The sequence below is a fragment of the Pinus tabuliformis genome, chromosome 5_2 (assembly GCF_031772625.1).
Source record: "Pinus tabuliformis cultivar Carrire ecotype Pingquan chromosome 5_2, CPIR1, whole genome shotgun sequence".
NCBI classification, from domain to species: Eukaryota; Viridiplantae; Streptophyta; class Pinopsida; order Pinales; family Pinaceae; genus Pinus; species Pinus tabuliformis.
This window is the reverse complement of record NC_142306.1, coordinates 651,746,918-651,765,249: the sequence shown is the minus strand read 5'-3', so window position 1 is coordinate 651,765,249 and position 18,332 is coordinate 651,746,918. Positions and strand designations below refer to the sequence as shown.

General features: G+C 40.5%; 1 protein-coding gene across 8 annotated transcripts in view; it reads left to right on the top strand.

Moving 5' to 3' along the window:
• Window positions 1-2,852: 2,852 nt before the first annotated feature.
• Window positions 2,853-18,332, top strand: part of SCAR2 (SCAR homolog 2) — a 114,129-nt gene continuing 98,649 nt past the window's right edge. For 5 of the 8 annotated variants that reach the window (XR_016261807.1, XR_016261806.1, XM_089436793.1 and 2 more), the window contains exons 1-2: window positions 2,854-3,275; window positions 4,402-4,689. Coding sequence is in view for 4 of the 8 variants with exons in the window: in XM_089436793.1 (XP_089292919.1) it covers window positions 4,535-4,689 (155 nt within the window). In the remaining 4 variants the exon portion in view is untranslated. Of the gene's footprint in view, window positions 3,276-4,401; window positions 4,690-18,332 lie in introns of all 8 variants that reach the window. The other 3 variants (XR_016261809.1, XR_016261808.1, XM_089436791.1) reach the window with 1 other exon arrangement.

Sequence of the window (18,332 nt, the reverse complement as noted above, 5' to 3'; positions counted from 1 at the left end):
TGATCTTCGTTTTTGAGGTCCTTCGAGCTACCTTGCTTTGTAGACAACTTGATGAGGGTCTTGGTGGCGTTTTGATGATGACTTTAGAAATAAAATCTCTTGTTGTAGTAGACTGCTTTGTCGATCTAGGGTTTGAATCTTCAATGTAGATCTTGATCCTTTTCTTTGATAACCTTCAACTTGCTTTGATGCCCTTCTTGAAACTTGATCCTTGAATGTCTCTTTGCTGCCCTTTCTTTGACTTCAACACCTTAGCTTTGATACCATGTTGAAGAATATAGGGAATTTAGGTTAATATGATTCTTCTCACGATGATAACTATTTGTGAGGTACTTTTTACTTTTTTCTTATTATCACAATCTTCTCTTGTTATTATTAGAGTGTGTTTTCTTACTTCATCAAATAGTTACTAAAAGAAAAAGAGACAAGAACACAAGTTATTGGCTTTCTGCCAGGGCCAAAACCTCTCACTCTTTAAGTGGAAAACGTGCATAAATTCTTCTTATAGAGATTCCAATTGATGAATACCAAGACCATGACCCTTGACCTATTTAGCCACTCCAAGACCAAGACACCAATCCTCTTCTTCGTCGTTGCTGAGATCATCATTACTGCTACTGAAGTCATCACTGTTGCAACACTGAGGCCTTCACTACTGCACCACTGAGATTATCATTGTTGCATCATAGCTGCACCTTGCTGCACTGAGATCAATGCTACATCATTGTTGTACCACCGAGATCTTTATCATAACAATGAGATCTCTGCAATGAGACATGAGAGCTACACCGAGATCTTCATCACGATTATCACTGAGACCATGATTGCAACTAAGTCGAGATCATCAATGTGTCTAGAATGTATGTCACACCAAGATCATCCTCATCACAACTATGTTGAAACTGTAACTGTGTCTAGAGTGTATGCTGAGAGAATATCATTGTGAGATCACCTAGATCTTCCTTCATCACAAATATGCCAAGACAACAACCTCTAAGACTGTGAGGAGGTCGAGAGTTCCTTTGTATTGTGGACAAACCTCCTATATGACATCCGAAATCTTCATGTGATTGCCCTCTCTTCCTGTGACATCTGAAATCTCCCTGTGACAACCTTCCAAAAACTTCAGATGAATCTGAGTTCTGTGTTTTCTGTGGTGACCCTAGTTGCATATATATAGTGGTCTGCCTTTACATTTGAGTCGAAATGACATGCTGAACGGGTGTGTCACTATAGGTGAGCTGACATGACTTCTTTTAATTCAATTTGTAGGTCAACTTCTTCAAGAGGGATTATGCTTGTCTTTGGAGGGCTTCTAGACATTTCTATAGACTTGTATACATTAAACATAGGCTCAAGAAGAGCTTCTTCATATGACATTGATTCTTTAACTCAATAATTAATCATAAGGCTCTCAATGGGAGCCACTAACAAATAAACCTCTTGCTCATGAAACCCATGTAACAAGGCATACAAAAATATTTTTATTCCTTTTATTTCATCATTTACAAAGAACATGTCATTATGAAGACCGAACCCAGTTACATTTTCTTCAACAGAAAGGAGGGTTATGGTAGCATTAAAAATAGAGAGTCGAGGTTCCGAAAGCAAGAAGTATCCTGGCAAAGAGACGAGCCAATGGCAAGCGGGAAGCCAACCTCTGAAGAGGTAATGACTTGTGCCCAAAATTGCGAAGACAACGTAATACTGAAGACTTGGCCACGAGTTACTAGGGGTGCCCTAGAGTGACAAATTAAATGCACGATAAGGACCTCGTAGCACGAGTTGATACCTTGATGTTGAGTTGGAACACGAGTACTACACAAATGTTGGAAGACCACGTAACATGCTCCCTTGAAGCAAACACTCCCAATTTTGATTTCCACCTTGCCGCTATAGTGTGTAAGGGGACTCAGGGTTATGGGAAAGGGAAAGGATGGCGAGTAGGGGAAGGCCAAGTCAGAAGGACCTGGGCCTTCCCTGATAATTCGACCGAAAGACTAGAGAGATGGAACAAAGCGAGTAACAAAAGCCAGGAGCTTGAATTGATAAGGGGAGGGAGTAGTGTCAATGACATTTGTGGGAGGTGAGGATGGATGCAGGGCAAAAATACATTGCGAGAAGTAGAAGTTTGATGTGAAAAACATTCAGATTGAGACCTTCGAGGCACATGATAGCCATGTTCAATACTTGAGTTAAGGCCATTACCACATGTACCATGGATAATTATTGAGGGATGTGGCTGGCGGTGACTTCATCACTTTGCGCAACTATACTATTGTGTAAGTCTTTGGGATAAGCACCTTATTTGTTCAATATTATAATCCAAAAATATTAAAAATTAATTATTTATAAATAAAAAATTATTATTACATGAATTTTAAAAATAAAACAATCACAATTTAGTAATCATATAAATTTAAATTAAACATTTGTAGTTAAGAGGTATCTAAATTGCCTCATATCCATTAGAGTAACATTTTGAAAAAAAATAAATTTCAAAATTTCTATAAAACTTGCAATTATAATGTGCAATAATGAAATAAAACTTTAACTTGTAACAAAATTCTTCCCATTTTTGGAAAACAAAAATACCCCTTATTCCACATCATAACGTTTAACTGGTGAAGTAACATTTCAAGAGCGGATCTCAAGCTTCCATGGCCGAACAGTCACAATCGTCTCATCAAATCCCCCGTTCGGAAGAAAACTTTTGCAGCATTAACTGCCGCCGCCAAAGAATTCCCGGCCGTTCTCCCTAAGTCGTTCCCGTGATTGACCGGCCAATTTCTACATTCGATAATAAAGATAAATAATTTATCTATTTAATTAATTAATTCATAAACACCCAACTTGGATGATTTCCTGTGGTAATAGACAACTTTGCGGTAACTATGCGCTGGTGCTCCGCAACAAACGAGAGATTAAACTGCACGTTTCGGCTTCTCAGAGCTCTTCAACAATCCTCACTCCGACCCGACATTTTCATTCAACGAAACGAGCTCTGGATCAGCTCCAAAGAACGAGGATCGAGCTACAGGACTCCGCTGATTGGGCTGCAAAGTTTTCGAAGATTTAGGACGAGATCTTAGCTGGTTTCGAACCTCTCATCAGCCGAAGTTCAGCGGCTTCGGGTCATTTGCCGGAATTTCAGTCACAGCAAGGGTATATAATCGAACCCTCGAAGAAAATCGGTTCAATAGCGGTGCCTTGGACTACATTTTGAAGATTTTGGATTTGGGCCTTTCGGAGCTACACATGTATTACACTTGCAGGTGAGCTATTTATATATTTAATTATTTTGGGTTGTTGGGTCGTCCCGTTAATGCCTCGAGGGAATTTGAACAAGTGAACAGTCTCCGTTGAATGCAAAGGGTTTAAAATTTAAACAGCCGAACATTAATTAAATAGCGCGACATCTAGCAAATCTGGAGAAGCATTTTCTTTCCGTATTCGGAAACATTTAGGGTTATAATAGGAGTACAGATTAGTTAATTTGGTTAGTGATTGGTCAAATTAGAAATTACAAGGTTTTGAGTAAGTTCTGATCCCGCGAATGCTTCGTAAGACATTTCCTGCTATAATTTTGATGGAAGTGGTTGTGATAATAGATCTAGGACTCTATCAACAAGGAAAATATCAATTTATTTGTTTTTCTTGCAAATTGCCTCGAGAAGATGCCCCGAGGTCGAGCGATGCAACGTATGACATAACACAGACTTCCTATGGTTTAGGTGCCAGGCCTAAGGGTTAATTCTACCAAAGTCGTCCGGGACTTGTACCTGATTTAATCCTTTTCTGGCATTCCATTTGGTGGTAGACCACAGTGAGAATGGACTGCTGGCGGATGGCTCAATACTCTGTCCACCTCACTAGTGAGCCAAGGCCCCGTTGGCTAAATTTCAATTTTGAACAGTTTTATATAGCAAAACATCAATAGGGCTAGATTAAGCTTAAGGAGCTAGGCAGCCAAAGCCGAACTGGTTGACTGTGGACTTCTGCATCCTGATCCTAAGCCTTTTTTGTTAGAATTATGCAATGAATTTAATGTGATTAATAAGGATCAATAAATAACTATCACGGTATTATGTTTGGGTTGGAAGAAGGCTCAAGTCGCTTGGCAGGGCTTAACAGCTCTGGGTGTTTTCAACATTATGCAGAAATATTGACGTCTCAAGATCAACAGGACTTAACAGGCTCTGGATCTTGAGATGTCAAATTTAATCCTATTTTTTCTTAGTACTGTCTTTGGGATTGTGGATTAGTCCTCTTTATTGGTTGTCAGTTCAAACGATTTGTTGTGCAAATTTTCATGAAAAAATTACGTGGATCAAACTTCTAGCATCTTTTAGCTTAGCTGCCATTTTCATGCTGACATTGCAAATTTGATTTTCTATCCAGTGCACTTTGCCTACTCACAATCTATGAAGAGCAGCCTGCTTGCTTTTGATTGACGTTATCGATGGATGAACTGATGATACCGGGATGCTTCAGCTAGAATAGCCACATTTCAAAGGATTAAGTAGAAAGCGCCATGCCTTTGGTGAGATATGAAATTAGAAATGAGTACAGTCTTGCAAATCCAGAGTTGTACAGATCAGCTGGCAAGGATGATCCTGGGGCCTTGTTGGAAGGAGTGGCGATGGCAGGTTTGGTTGGCATTATACGTCAATTGGGTGACCTAGCAGAGTAAGTATCTTTGATCTTTTTCTTAATGTTACATAGGTATTTTCCGCCATATCTGTGAAACTATTTCTATGATGACAGAAAAAATTGAAACATTCTCAGTTCCCGGTGCTTAGTTTTTAACTTTTTGGATATCACTTATGATAATGAACTTGGACCCATGGATACAATCAACTCTTAGCAGATCAGAACAATTGCAACATACAATTCCAATCCATTCCAAAATGGGGGAACGAAAATTCCAACATGCTTACACTTGACTCTTAGAAGGGGTAATCTGAGAATAGGGAAAGAGCGAAAAATTTACGGACTTTTTCCATGCATGCAAATCGGCCTTCATTGTTCATGGATCTACAAAAATGGTTGGAATAAAAATAGCTGATTTTCCTACAACGGCATTATTTTTTAGCTGCTTCGTACACCAGAAATTGAACTTAAGTAGATTCTGCAGGAATGGATTTAAGGTGAAAATGTTTTGATAAATCACTTTCTTTGATAGAAGCAAAGTATGCTGTTTTATGCTACTGTGATTTAGATTCTCACTGGTTTGGCTCTTTCTACATGATCATTCTGTCATGCTTTTCTCCACAGATATTTGGAGGAGATTCCAGTTCCAGTAGATTGTGTAGACTCACTGTTATTGTCAAATGACTGTTGCTGTAAACACATTTTGCTTCCCATCACTTAGATAGAATTAAGATTCCACTGTGATCAGGAACAAAACATTGACGGAAGGAAATGGAAAGATTTCCTTTTGAATGCCAACAATTTCTTCAAAATGTGAAAGTGACATGAGATAATGGGACTACCAACTATTTAGTACATATGTGGTCATTTTGGCACTATTTTTCTTCATATTCTTATTGTCAGATTGAACCTTTTCCTTTTTTTTCCTATGTTTAAACTTTTCTCTCTTCAGACATGGTTGCTGCTAGACATTTTTCAGTGGACTTTAAGGGGAGCTATCTTTACAACTCTATTAGGTCATTTCAGTTATTCCCCTAATTCTATTCATTGTCTTGTTTTATTTTATTTTCTTGTTCTTAGTATTGGTGTGTTTTACTTTATCGTAGGTATGTATACTTCATTGAATCAGTGTCTTTATTTTCTTTATGTATCATTGTTAATTTATTGATGGCTCTGAGTTCTAACAGCTACAGGTGTGGCCTTTTATTTTCGGGTATTTTAATAAACCGATCTTCTTAATGACAAATGAGGCTAATTGCAGTTTATTAGGACTTACAAAATTAGGGTCTTTGTCACGCTTATGTATGTACTCAAATCTTTGAAGATGAATATAAACAATGTGATTGCCGTGACAGTGGACTAACTATGATTAGGAATCTGGTTAGAGGTTTGGTTAGTTTGATAAGATCACTTTGAATATGAATCTGGTTGTTGACTATCATGTTCAGTAGGGTTATTGTATTTCTTGTCTGCATATGCCCATTTTGTCTCAGGAGATTTTATTTGCATGTTATATCACGTATCAGTTCAGTTTGTTGGCATGTCCTTTTTGTTTGCAATGATGCTGCATGTTCAGTTTCAGCTGCTGTTCGGCGGGAGAGAAGTTCATACAGGAACAAGTCATGGCTCATAATAATGACAAGAAATTAGTTGTGTGTCCTTTTTTATTTTTGAAAACTTATGACTTGTATTCTAACTGTTAGTGTATCTTTCTTGCTAATTTGCATGGAAATAGGTTGTTTATGCCAACCTAAACTTGCAGGTAATTACTAATTAGATCTGTCAAGCCAGACAAATGGCTATCATAGTAGCAAGAATTCTTGAAAGAGTCGACAGAGCTTTTACTAAGTCACAAAAAAAGTGTTTGGTGCAGAAAAAGATTGAAGTAATTGATATTGAGGCAAAACATGATAGTTGGAACATAAGTGCAAGGAAGACGACTGTAGTAAGAAAGCAGACATTGGAAAAGGTCGCTTATTCATTATTGTGCTTGAGTTTTGGTTGTTTGAAGTGTGTGATATATGTTAGGCGGGTTGGTTTCAAAATGTCAATAGAATAGGCAATATTCTTGACATTGATAAATGATTAAAAAAATTACAGTAATATCCTAATTTTATATGTTGAACTGACTAATCTAGTTGGCTGGTTCATAAAATTCTTAAAAATGATTGCTCACAGGATGTATAAAAAGGAAGAGGAGGAAGTTATGTCAGGAAGGACAACAATGGCAAACTCGAAGGATTGAATTGTTTTGTATTGGTATGGTATAGTTGGGAGTCATTCAATTTTATAGAATAGGAACTATATAAATTATAAACAATGACTCTGCACTGGTATAAAAACATAGCACTACTCATCGTATATTATATAAGAAAAAATGGCTAATGTGTTGGAAAATATTTTCCAATATATGAATCTAATTTTCAAGAAATAGGAAAAATAGCCATTTCCTGAGATTATAGAATATAATGTTTCACCTTGTTCCAATCCCAAGGAGCAAGGTACACAGCATTAAAAAGGATTGAAAGGTTCTAAAAATTACAGGAGAATCTTAGAACGGTCCGTTGAAAATGTTGTGGCCAGTAAGCTAGGTGCGTGAGTGAAATATAGGTCGGTGGAGAACACTGGAAGATTTTTGGATATGTGAACTCCAACAAATGAAGGTGTGTATGTCAAGGGGTGGAAGCATCTAGGCAGTTTCATGATGTTAAAGGGAAGAAAAGGCTGTTCAGAGCTTTATGGTATTGTCTGGACTTAACTGTTAGGTTATGAAAATGATTTTTACTTTCAGAGATATGCTTTGATTATTGACATTTCTAATTTTCTATAGAGATTGCTTGAAGACAAGGAGGCAAAAGAGTGTGGGAGGGGGAATAATTTAGTTGGGCTGATTGTGGTTAAAGAGAAGCAAATAAACAGAAGGGAGGGTCAACTGGCCAACTCCTCCTTTAAGGGAGATAGGTTTACCATGGTTCAAGAAGTGGATTTGAAAGAAGAACAATTCATTGAAGAAGATGAAAGTAAGATCAAATGTGACCTTCCCTGAACAATGTCATAGGGTTCGCCGAATTTACCTTGAGGTTCAAAATTTGGTGAACCTCAAAAAATTCATTCAACTTCACTTTTATCTCTGCTCCCTCATGTTTCTTTGCGAGGATTCTAGTAGTAAGACCAGTATATGCCTTTAGTTTGTTGTACAATTCTTACTTGTATACGTGTAACTTTCATCATGATTCTTACTCATATATCTTTATTGATGTTGATTTCTTATTATTATTCTATGATATATGTATGTATGTATGTATGTATGTATATTTTCATTTGTAGATTTCTGTGGTTAGCATTATTGTTGGGTTGCAGAACCGAAGAATAACCTACAATGCCCATCTTTTTATGATTGACATTTTGAATCTAAAACAAGATTCATTATCAAGATAAAATGTCAAGGGAAGAGCTGCAAGAGGCTAGGAATATGTACAGGTGGAGAATCCACACCATAGTGTGTCTGCCAGGGAAAAACAAGAGGGCAAAAAACCTAAAGGAAAACCCTAGAAAAACAAGGTTAATTAATTGGCCAACATGGTCTGGTGTAGGTTCTCCCCCTGAACATATTTCTAGCCTCTTGCAGCTCTCCCCTCGACATTTGGTCCTGATGATGAATTTTGTTTTAGATTTGAAATATCAATCATAAAAAAAAATGGACATTGTGAGTTATCCTCCGGTTCTGCAATCCAACTATATATATTAATTTTTTTCCACGAGAAATATCCTTATATTCCATTTGTAACATATATGTTTAAGTTCTCAAGAGGTTGCTCAAACAACCAGGCTTGAAGCCATTACAATAAATATCCATTATGAGCTGAACATGTCACATGCAGGAATTGAACTTGGGCAGGGAGAATAACAACATTTCTCCAAACCACCCAAGCTAAACCCAATTGATAGTGTATGTGTGTGTATGAGTACGAATCATCATCGGAGTAATAGGTGTACACTGTACAGGCAACTGTTACTTAATATTTGTTACTCCGGTTATGATTCTTATTCATGTATATTTATTGATATTGATTTCTTATTATTTTATGCTATATTCCACACACACGCGCGTATATATGGTGTGTGTGTGTGTTGAAACATGTATATAGTTGAATTTAATGGTGAACCCCATCTGAACCTTGTTGGAAAATTCAAATTCGAATCAAGCTTTATCATTGCTGAACCTTAACTCGAACCCAAGTGGTGTGACATAGTTCTTGAGGGGATCAAGATTTCAGCAAGATGATCCTCCAAAGAGCGCTAGCTCCTTGGAGGGCAGTGATTTTGTCATTCTGAATGTTGACAAGAAGCTTCAACATTAAAAGTGCCATTGGAGGATCAGTAGGAAGGAGTGCAGGAAGTTATGTAGGAAGAAGTTCAAAATAAAAAATAGTAGTAATGCAGGAAGATCTTGGTACTATTAATATTGGCCTGAAAAGGGAAAAGAAGGAAGACATCCACTTGATACACAGATATACACTTATTGAATTAACCTACGGCTAAAATTAAAAGACTGGAAGACCAATCAAAATCTCAGATCTGCATAAACACAGCTGCTGAATTGTGAAGTCGAGAGTATAAACGCTGCATATAAAAAGACGAGATCAACCCTGCAAACAGATAGAGACTAGATTCAATAAATCAGCATCACGAATATACTGGATAGCAAACAGAAGCTTGGGACAGCAACTGATATCTTGTTATGCACACAATAGAAAAGATACAATATTGTTCTCGAGGAATTACAATTGCTTCTCACAAACCTGAAGCACTCTCTTAGAAGTAGAATCACTCTACTTAAGCCCACTTAATATAAGCCTAACTAGTATGTGCGGCCTTACTAAGTCAAACTTGATAAGAGAGGGAAGAGTGGTTACGAAAATAATCTCTAATAATATCTTTCATAAAAGGAATCATCTGCCCCATGTAATCAAGGAACCTCTCCTCAAGGGATGCACCGTACTTAGCATGCATAGCTCCCATCATATATATGTCACAATGTGTAAGAGGAATCTGCCATAACTGTTCACTATACACTGACCAAAAATAGAACATGCCAAGTTTAATGTCCTCTTCAAATTAAATTGCCTAAAGGAGGACGTAGTAGCTTATTTAACCTTGTAGGCTATAGCAACGTTGCACGAAGCGGGGACGAAATGAGGATGTTTTTTGGAAGCGGGGATGCGGAAGCGCCATTTTCTAAAAATCTAGGAAGCAAAGTGTCTCGGAAGTGTCTACTATATTATATTTTATATTTTTATATTTTTTTGCATTTATATTCAAAACAAAAATCCCAAATCCCAAATTAGTTGTAGAAAACATGAAAACATGCATATTTTTACATAAATCAAGATAGATATGGCATCCATGATTCCATTGTACATCAATGATTAATTATTTGAGCATCAGCCATCTATAATCTAGCAATTACGAACATACATCAAATTTTTAAGCATATTATAAAACATAAAACATTTAAGCATATTATAAAACATAAAACATAAAGTATATTACTTGGCAAGTGAGCAACTGTCAACATTAGTCATCAAATAATAATGTTTACAAAATAGGCTACTTGGCCACCACCAAGACAAAAAGGTTCAAATTCACAACAAGCCTACAAGTCTAATGACTAATCTATGACAAAAGTAGTAAATTGTGAATATATCTACTAATATCTCCTCCTTCCACCACGAAGAGTACGTGGCAGTGGGCCTCCACGTGGTAGCAATGAAGAAGATGGTGCGTGTGGAAGTTGTGGCACTGAACCTGATGAAGATGAAGCCCCTACTGTTGGTGTTGAACCATGGAATCTAGGAGCCAAGGGACCAGATGGGGGTGGCATCTCAACTCGATCGTCATCATCTTGAAATCACTCATACCAAAAAAACCACTAGTTAACAAAAAAAGTAAAAAACAAGTATTAGAGAAATGCTTTATAAGCAAAATTGACACATTTGAATTCAATGGACATACCACTTATTGACTGAATTTTGAAATTCATACCACAATGGACATACCTGGAATAGAGAATCCTCTAATTGCTCTAATCACAACACTCCATCCTCCAAATTGGGCTCCTCTAGATTCTTGTTCCAAACCTTAAGGTCTTTATTAGTCTTTGCATCATCACAGTAATGGGACAACAATCGCAAGTTGTAATGAACATAAACCAAGCTCTCTGCCCGATCTAAACTCAACCTGTTCCTCTTAACATAGTGGATGAAAGAATAAGAGCTCCAACACCTCTTTGCAGAAGAAGTGCTTACCACCTGTGACAACACCCACAATGCCAAAGTCTGTAGAAGTGGATTAGCACCTCCATGCATGTTGCACCACTCGAGAAGAAAAACTCTCTTGATATCTAATTCCATGCATGCTCCCAAATGGACCAGTGCTAAGCTTTAAATTGCTCAACTGTTTCTGTACCATGGCAACCTCCTCCTCATCAGGGATTAATTTATCCAATGCAATCATATATTTTTCTAGAACCTTTGGATCTAGGTGTGGTTTTCTCCTGCTCCCCCCAGGTGCTGGTGTTGAAAGCCATGATGGATGGTAGTATTTAGGTGTCAAAACATATGCTAATGCATGCAATGGAACATTTAGCATTTCCCATCGGTTTTCCACCTTTGCACGAATATAATTGTACAAGGTGATATCTCTAGGCTCAACAATGTCTTTAATATGCTCCAACATGCAATCCATTTGCTCATACACCTCCCCAATTATTGGCCGCTCTAAATCTGCAAACTTGATCATGTAATAAATTGGTTTGGTGATTTGCAAAACATATTTAACTTGTGACCAAAAGAACATGTCAAGAATAGTGTCCTTGGCTACATTAGCGCCATCTCTATCAGTGCTAATTTCCTCCCATGATTCAGAGGTCACCATATTAGTTAAAGCTTGTCTCACCTCCACTAGCCGCCAATAGTTGAGGTAATAACTTGTAAATCTTGTTTTTGCAAGTTTAAGCAACTGCAACTTGGAGAGATTGTCATAGAAGTAGTTTACCTTTGTATGCCCTGTGATAAATTTAATGAGTTGCTTCCCTCTCCTGTAAAGCTCATTAATCCATCCAGATTCTTTATGCTTCACAATATCATGCATCAAAAGGTTCAACGTGTGCACCAAGCACCCAGACCAAAAAATGTGTGGATGAGTACGCTCAATAACTTTTCTTGCCACCTTACAATTTGTTGCATTATCTGTGATCACTTGAACCACATTATTTGGACCAACATCTCTGATTGATTGCATTTGGAGATCTACAATGTTTTGGGAAGTTGCACTGATGGAGGAGGAGTCATGACATGTAATAAATGCTGCACCACTAGCAGAAACACCAAGAACATTTATCAAATGTTGGTTTCTAATATTTGTCCACCCATCTGATACAATGGATACCCCACAATCCACCCACTCATTTGTAAAACGTGCCAAAGTCTTTGAACCTTTGCTTTTTCTCTTTCTAATAACACTGTTCTCGCTTTCTCATAGTTGGGGGCATTGTATTGTCTTGGGGCTTCATTGGTGACCTTTACTATTTCATGCCAATAGAGAGAGCGAAGCACATTGAATGGTACACCGCAAACACAAAGAAATCAGACTATCTTTCCATCCACATCATCCCTACCAACAACATTTAGGAAATCCCCTATTGTTCTTTTACCTCCAGAGCTTGCAGAAGTACCATGAGGAGATGAGCTACCAAATCTAGAGGTTGCACTTGATTCAGACTGAGTTTTTGTTTCTTGCTTTTTTGTTGTGCAACCTCCTCTATTTGGATGTATTTTCTTCTTTTTTCAGCTGAAATGTTTGGGCAAATTTGTATCCCCACAACAACCTTTTTATCATCATTGTCCACCACCCCACAGAGATGCCTCCTCACATGAGTATATGAACCACTAAATGGTTGTCCTCCATGACAACCATAAGGGCACAAAAATTTGTAGCTTCCACCACCTTTTCCTCCTTCAAGTTTGGTTACATAGTTCCACAAGGGTGTCAATGTAGCTTTCCCTTCTAGTGTTTCAATGTTCCCTTCAAGTTCATCCCCTTCTTCTTCAAACCCTTCCTCTTCATCATACATTGGGTCACTCATATGGGGACCACTATCCTCTAGTTCTTCTTCCCTTCTATTCCTACTCCTCCTTGCTATCATGAAAACCAAAAGTGGAATGATACATATAAGCCAAAAGAATGCCATCTTGGAATATGAATATAGGTGGTGGAAAATCTGCAATTAAATGAGCAAGAAGAAAGAATGGGAAAGAGTAGGAGAGGGAGGAGAAAAATACAAAAATCAATGACAAAAAAATGAGGGAGTTTGGGGTTTGCACTTACTGTGAAAATTTCTGAATCCAACACATCAGAAACCCCTACTGCAATATCTAGTTTACTATCTCCTACTTGTTCTTTACATTAACAAGTTATTTAATAACATAAACATCAAAGTAAACACAATTGCAACCTTCACAAATATACAAATCAACAACTGAAATAAACTAAGACATCACAAGAGACACCGTTATTTTTTGACAATCGTCTCCAGAAAACCCCAATTCAGGAAAACGGTGCCTCATATATGAGGGTTTTATTATTAAGCATATTTCTGAATACAACTAGGGTGCCAGAAATGGCTCACCCTTCAGAGAATATCCTTGGCAATAGTACCTCTATTTAGAGACAGATATTTCGGCAATTCAACAATTGAATGAACAATCCCACAGTGACTCACGCTGTTCCTTGTGCTGGACAACGAAAGCTGCTCCAAGCACTCCTTTAGAACTGTTTCACCCTTTAGGAACTGCGTCACCCTTCCTCGGCTATGCGTCAGCTGATCAACTCCCAATTTGCCCCACAGACACTCCCAATGCTGCCTCTGAAGCCCTCTTCGACTTCTGTGTCAACCTCTATGGCTTCTGCGTCAGCCTCTACGACCTTTTGCGTCCTCTGCGCTAGCCTCCTTAGCTTTTGCGTCAGCCCTTCTAGGCTTGGCGTTGCCTCTTCTGACACTTTGCTACCTCTCTGATATGTATTCTTCAGCCTTGGATCGAAATCCCTTGCTGAACTGCCCCTCATTTCAATTAATCTCTAACTCGATTTCCTCAGCAAACCCAGCCCTAGAAAATCAAATTCTTGATCTCTCTGGGTGTGTCTCCAACTGACCTTCAAGCCTCCTCTTATACTTTTCCTGTTGACGATTCAACGACAGAGATTAAGTCTCTAATCAACAGCTAAGGTTAGAATTGGCTTGATCCTCGTTACTTAGAACTTTCTCACCCATATTATATTAATACACATTAATATTTTTATTTCCTAATTTTAGACTTAGGAACTCATTAAAAATATTAATTATTTTAATATCTCTTCATCCGGGTGGAATTTCTCCAAACTATTTCTCGGTCTTGGAGATCTCATGTGCCTTAGCCTCTCCACCAAATTTCATGGCCAGAGCACATCCAGTGCTACCAAAAATCAACACTCCCTTTTAGCGAGGAATGTGCTCTAGTAATGCCTCACCATGGAAGTATTACACTGATCTTCCACATCGGTCCTCTGCGTTGATGCTTGGCTTGCTTCCCCATATCCATTGCACCGCTGCTTCCTGTACTGCTGCCCATGACACTGCCTACATTTGTACTGCAGCCCCGTCACAAAATGCTGCCTCATGTTGCCCATAGCACTCCCACTGCTAATTGCTGCACCGCAACTCAGTTACCAAGAAGTAAGTAACTGACTTCTCCCAAACACTGACATCTTGGTCAGTCTGGAAGCCTTGTTGTAACGCCCTGAGATCCGTGCGACGGATGGGTGACTCACCGAACGAGCGGACGAGCGTGAGACATGAGGAAATAGGCGAGCGACGACTCACGGGCGAGACACGTGAAGGAAACGAAGTGTGGGCGATGCAAGTGTGGCGGCTATGGACTTATAGCGGGCGAGCTAAGCTCGAACCCGTTGGCCGACTTGAGCTGATATGAAGGAAACATGTGTGGAGGGGCGGCCACTCACGAGTTGGGGCGGGCTGACCATGTAAAACACAAGAGTTACAACATATGAGATGGGTCGGCCGATTAACAAAACATGTGTGGGTCGGCCGGTTGGCACGACCCACCACCCATATATATACACGGTGGAAACGACGGAGTTTACCATCGGATCATCATTCACACAACGCAAATCAACCGAAGTGCCAACTAAGTGCGTGGGGATTGCGGTTAGGCGCAAAACGGTGGACACATGAGCCCGGGCTGAACGAGCAGTGCAAAGGTTGGCAGGTTGTGCGAAGGTGCGGTCGAACCGGGCGGTGAACGGGCGGAGGAGCGACCGGGTGAAGTGCGATTGGTTGGTGCGGTTGACACGGAGGTGCAACGGGCGACCCGTGGTTGGGCGCGCCGTGTACGGTGTGAACAAAGGTTGTGTTGAGGTTGGTGAACGGAGGTGTGACTCGTGCGGAGGGCGCCCAAGTTGGGCGACACGTAAACGAAGGGCGCGCCCGAGTTGGGCAAATGACACGAACGTGCGACAGGTGAATGAAGGGTTGGGCAAGCCATGCGGCGACTGTTCGGAGGTGCCAACGAGTTGGGCAACCGAGTTTGCCGAAATTGTGAAAATTTGGCTAAGTGTAAATTTGGGGTTTCCTCCAAGATTTAACTTATACTTTGAAAATTGAAGATTATATATATTGATTCGGGCAGACTCACATCGGGGAGTTGCCCCTCCCTTTATACTGTTGTGCAATTGTTCATGTTATTGCTGTTTATGATGAATGTTCATGGTTTTCATCGTGTATAAAGGATAAACTAATACTTGGTAACGAAAAATAAACTAAGTACGAATGTTAGGCGTAGTCCATGACCGTGAGTATTGGTGAAAAGAAAGGGTCGGTGGTGCCGCACCTCGCTATAGAGCGGTTGAAAGATCACCGCCAGTGTAGGGGCGTGACACTCGTGATGCTGAAGCCACCTTTGCTGCTATTTTGTGCTCCCTTTGTTGCCATTGTGCTGCTGCAACCTCTTCTGTGCCTTTCGCACTGCTGCAACGTCCACTGCGTTGCTACAGACTTTTGCACTCTAGCATTGCCTTGTTGCTCCATCACACCTTGCTCCACCCGACACTTGTCATCATGCTACTGTCGTTAAGGGCTCCCGTAACCTGATGTGATCCAACAGTTTGGGTACCTCAAGGATCTCGCCCCTTCTTTTGTAGTCCTCTCGACTACAACTCTATGTCTCCCCACCTCTTCTCTAGAGGCGCATGAGCACTCATGGCACAATCGTCATCAGTCTCGACATCCTTCTCTGCCTTTGTTGGAGCTGCTTTTGAGTCAGAAGCTTCTCCCTTGCCTTTCTTCCTGGGGCACTGAGAGGCGTAATGTCCCAACTCCCCAATGTTGAAGCACTTGACCTTGGAGATGTCCTTCTTCCTCTTCTGAACCCCCTGTTGTCCCGCAAATGCTAGAGCCGCATCCTCCTTGTCCTCTTTCTTGTTTTGAGCCCCCTTGCTGTTACTCCCCGTCTTGGTCAATCTCCTGAGCTCTTCCTGTCGAAGAGCTGCCCACATCTCCTCCCAACTAGGAAGAGTGGCTCTGCCCAAAATGCTTTGGACAAATGTCTCCCACTTCTCGGAGACTGCACTCAAGGAAGTCCTGACCATGAACTCTGGATCCGGTGTAGCCCCCACGGAAGTACGCTGGTCTCGAATCCCTTGTAACCTGTGAAGAAAGTGATCTATCTCCTCTCCTTTTTGCATTTGATATGACCTCAGCTGATTTTCCAATTGCGCTGCACGGAAGAGCCCTGGTATAAGGTGGTCAGGGTCTGCCACATCTCCCTTGCTGTGTTCTTCTCAGCAATATGTGGTATGACATGATCCTTGACCCATCTAAAATCATGCATTTCGCCTTTGCCTGGGCCTCCTCATACTTCTCATTTGCATCAGGGTCAACTAGGACAGCTACGGTTCTCAAGGCATAGTCCTTGATGTGATGTTTATCTAGGATTGCCAGGATCCTGGCCTTCCAGATGACAAAATTGGAAGCCTCGTCCAATCTGTCTTGATCCCTCAATTCGTTTACTGCCATCTGCTCCTCTTCTAGACTCCCTTTGAGTCTCGACTTCCCTCCTGGAAATCCTCTTGCCAACTACCGAATCACTCCTCTCCAATCCCCCTTTACCTTTGCAACTCGGATATGGATTTCTTGGCTAGAAATCCGTCGAGGCAGTGCTTCCCACTACCTTGGTTTCGTCTCCTTAGACATTGTTATGTACCGACAAAACCAATGTCCCACCAGCTCCTCAAATCACAATCTGCACAACTCCCTTAGCCTCGACAACTGAAGAATCTGAGCCCTTCAGGCTCTGCGCAATCACGGTGTAGGCTGAATCTGCTCCTCTCGACTAACTGCATCAATCCTTCCTGGCTGAGAAGGATGACGTGGCTCTGCGTGAGCCTATTCTACCCCTCTCTACCTCTGCGCTGGCCCTTCTCCTGGCTCAGAATGCTGACGCAGGCTCTGCATGATGCGTCACCCTCTTTGCACTATGTCACTCCTCCTCTTGCCTCTTTAGCTCTGGAGCAACACTGTCTTCTTGGGACAACTGCTTCTCTACTGCAAATCCTCAGATTTCTTTGGCTGGTGTCTTCAGTCCTCCTTGATCTGCAGTCGCTCTGGTACCATGTGAAAATTTCTGAATCCAACATATCAGAAACCCTACTGCAATATTTGGTTTACTATCTCCTACTTGTTCTTTATATTAACAAGTTATTTAATAACATAAACATCGAAGTAAACACAATTGCAGCCTTCACAAATATACATATCAACAACTGAAATAAACTGAGAAAACACAAGGGACACCGTTATTTTTGGACAATCGTCTCCGGAAAAACCCAATTCGGGAAAATCGGTGTAGCATATATGAGGGTTTTATTATTAAGTAGATTTCTGAATACAACTAGGGTGCCAGAAATGGCTTTCCCTTCAGAGAATATCCTTCACAGTAGTACATCTATCTGGAGATAGATATTCCGGCAAATCAGCAACCTGATCAACAATCCCACAGTGACTCCGATTGTTCCTTGTGTTGGATAGTGAAAGCTACTCCAAGCACTCCTCTAGAACTGCGTCACCCTTCCTCGGCTTTGCGTCAGTTGATCAGCTCGAAGTCTGCCCCACAGACACTCCCAGCGCCACCTCTGAAGCCCTCTTCGACTTCTGCGTCAGCCTCTACGGCTTCTGTGTCAGCCTCTATGGCTTCTGTGTCAGCGTCTACGACCCTCTACGTCCTCTGTGCTGGCCTACTTAGCCTTTGCGTCAGCCCTTCGAGGCTCTGCACTGCCTCTTCTGGCACTTTGCTGCCTCTCTGATATGTATTCTTCAGCCTTGGATCGAAATCCCTTGTTGAACTGCCCCTCACTTCAACTGATCTCTAACTCGATTTCCTCTGCAAACCCAGCCCCAAAAAATCGAATTCTTGATCTCTCTTGGTGTGTCTACAACTGACCCTCAAGCCTCCTCTTATACTTTTTCTATTGACGATTCAACGATCGAGATTAAGTCCCTAATCAACGACTAAGTTTAGAACTGGCTTGATGCTCGTTACTTAGAACTTTCTCACCCATATTATATT